Here is a 2500-nt window from a genome sequence, read left to right as displayed (position 1 = left end):
GTAATTGATGATACAAATATTGAAATTTATCTGTAAATGTCAAATTTCGTTCCTGTAATATTCACTAACTTTCCAGTTGATGATCGTGACGTGAGAAACTAATTGCCATAATTTGTGTGACGAGTCGAGTTGCCGTAACGTAATCTACGTGAGCAAAAAGAATAGCGCGTCTGAACTGAGGAAATAAAAGTAGTGTATTGTGAAATAGCCTTAAATTGTACCTTGTAAATAGTAGACTATTGATAACTTCGTGATTGACGATGCGGGGAGTTTGTTTTTATTTGCTACTGCACTTTGTAGTAAACATTTTAATCATTAGCGTTATTTCTCTTTTTAACCATTAGTTTTATTTCTCAGTGCAGCTTTAGAATAGAACGTGTTCTTGCAGTTTTTCTTTATATGATGATTACCAGTTACCGAGACCTCTCTCTCCCTCTCTCTCTTTTTTTTTTTTTTTTTTTATTTTTTTTTTTTTTAATACTGAAGAAATTGCTATGTGCTATCTGGGATGATGGATGGGTTGAACTCGAAGAGAATTCATTTTTTATATTTCTAGTTGATTTAATGTGTTACCTAATTGCCTTAATTTGGTGGATACTGCTGTAAGAAATGATGCGATTTATGATTTTGTTTTAAAATAAATGAAATATGGATTTACTAGCAATCGTAGATCTGGGTTTATCTTAATTAAATCATATTAAGTTTAACCCCCAGCTGTGCAGAGATTGTTTATTAACTATAAGAAGTTTATGCTGGTTTTATATTTATTATTTTTTCATTCAGAATGTGTGACACATGAACATGGTCTTCATATTTTCACAGAATATTTTTTTTCTTCTCAGGTGTTGAATCTTTTCATGTCTATTTCGTGTTTTGTGAGTGTTGGTTCTATTGACGGTGGAATTCTATATCTATTGTTGTCCTAGAAATTGTTATTTCTATGAAAAGATATTTATTTCATCTTGAAACTGACCTTCCTTTTGCAACTTTGTGATATGTAAAATTGTGTTTGTGACTTTATTGAAAATTTGGAAGAAAAATACAGTTTTTTAGTGATAGTGTTATACAACTTTCCTTATTTTTGTAAATAATTTTGATTTTGTGTTCATACGGTGTTTGTGTAATTAAATAAAATATCAGTAAACAAATTGCATGGAGAAAATTTTGATAAAAGAATGGAATAGTGTGTTTAGTTTCATATTACGAAAGCAACATGTTCTTAACCCATTTGCAATTTAGTGGTGAAAGTGATCAGTGAAATATCCTTAGTAATGTCCTGTGATGTTTTCTTCCAAAAGAAATAAAGCGATAAATAACGAATTGATCATCGATCTCATTATCTTAAGTGTGGGAGTGGTGGTTTGGCCACACGAAATCATGACTCGGTTACCAGCAGACGACCAATAGATTTTCTGAGACCTTTAGATTATCTCGAACGATTACCGGAGAATACTCAAACCGGAAACTGTTGGGATGTTGAGGTCCTACAGTCTTGACCTGTCCTTCATCCGACGGGTGAAGAGGAAGAAGAGGAGGTCAATATGGTAAGTTCTAGAATACTCTTCCCCACGAAAAGGGGAAATAGAGTTGTTCCTTCATATTATCAGATTCTGCATTTTTGTTTTCTTTCATTTTGCAATGTCCTTCGGCTTTTCTCATACCTTGCGTTTTCAGCCTTCCCTGGCCCGATTCCTTTCCTCCTTTTTTTTCTTAATCCTAACAGTTCTGCATTCAAATTATATATATATATATATATATATATATATATATATATATATATATATATATACTGTATAGGTGTGTATGTGAATTATATGATTTATATAACGTATGTTTAGCTAATAATTTGATTCAGGTAAGTAGTCTGGGTTAAGCACGTCTTTGCTGTTCTTTTAAGAAAAAAGTGTTTTGAAAGTAAACTTTATATTTCCGAGTAGCCTAATTATACAAGCTGACACCAATACATTACGTCTAAGACTGTTATACTGTTTACCTGAGATTATAAATAAGATATATGCTATCTCAGATAAAAGAGAGAGAGAGAGAGAGAGAGAGAGAGAGAGAGAGAGAGAGAGAGAGAGAGAGAGATGATCCTTGTGGCCGGATTGTGGTTCTCCAAGTGATACCTGAGATATGGAGTAGCATCAGACTCGAAATCCTCTCATTACACATCACATCTTATCACCTTGATGAAATACGCTTCGACATTTGCGTGCCCTAATACTGCTCTATTTAAATGGGACTTTTCTTGATTTTTAAATGTTTCCTTTGTGTGAGCGTTATCTTTTTCTTGATTACGGAAACATTAATTGAATGTCTGTTTTCATTTTAATGTGATTTTTGAAGTTTTCAGTCAATTTGATATGTAGCCTTTCTAGTAAGATTATTCATCTGTTCATATTCCAAGATTGTTATTGCTGTTTTCGCCAACCACTTAAGCTCCTTTAAAAGAATAGATACAAGAATAAAGCAAATGTGTTACACTAAAAAATCTATACAA

General features: G+C 32.4%; 1 protein-coding gene across 4 annotated transcripts in view; it reads left to right on the top strand.

The window, feature by feature from the left end:
* The window catches only part of CdGAPr (GTPase-activating protein CdGAPr), an 805825-nt gene that overhangs the window by 178092 nt on the left and 625233 nt on the right, over positions 1 to 2500 (top strand). The window contains exon 2 of one of the 4 annotated variants that reach the window (XM_068388517.1): positions 1299 to 1544. The exons of the other annotated variants lie outside the window; for them this stretch is intronic. Coding sequence (XP_068244618.1) covers positions 1474 to 1544 — 71 coding nt within the window. The 5' untranslated portion in view covers positions 1299 to 1473. The remainder of the gene's footprint in view (positions 1 to 1298; positions 1545 to 2500) is intronic. 4 annotated transcript variants of the gene reach the window in all.

The sequence above is a fragment of the Palaemon carinicauda genome, chromosome 15, assembly GCF_036898095.1.
Source record: "Palaemon carinicauda isolate YSFRI2023 chromosome 15, ASM3689809v2, whole genome shotgun sequence".
Taxonomy (NCBI): domain Eukaryota; kingdom Metazoa; phylum Arthropoda; class Malacostraca; order Decapoda; family Palaemonidae; genus Palaemon; species Palaemon carinicauda.
The sequence above is the reverse complement of the archived record's forward strand: the minus strand, read 5'-3'. Positions and strand labels throughout refer to the sequence as shown.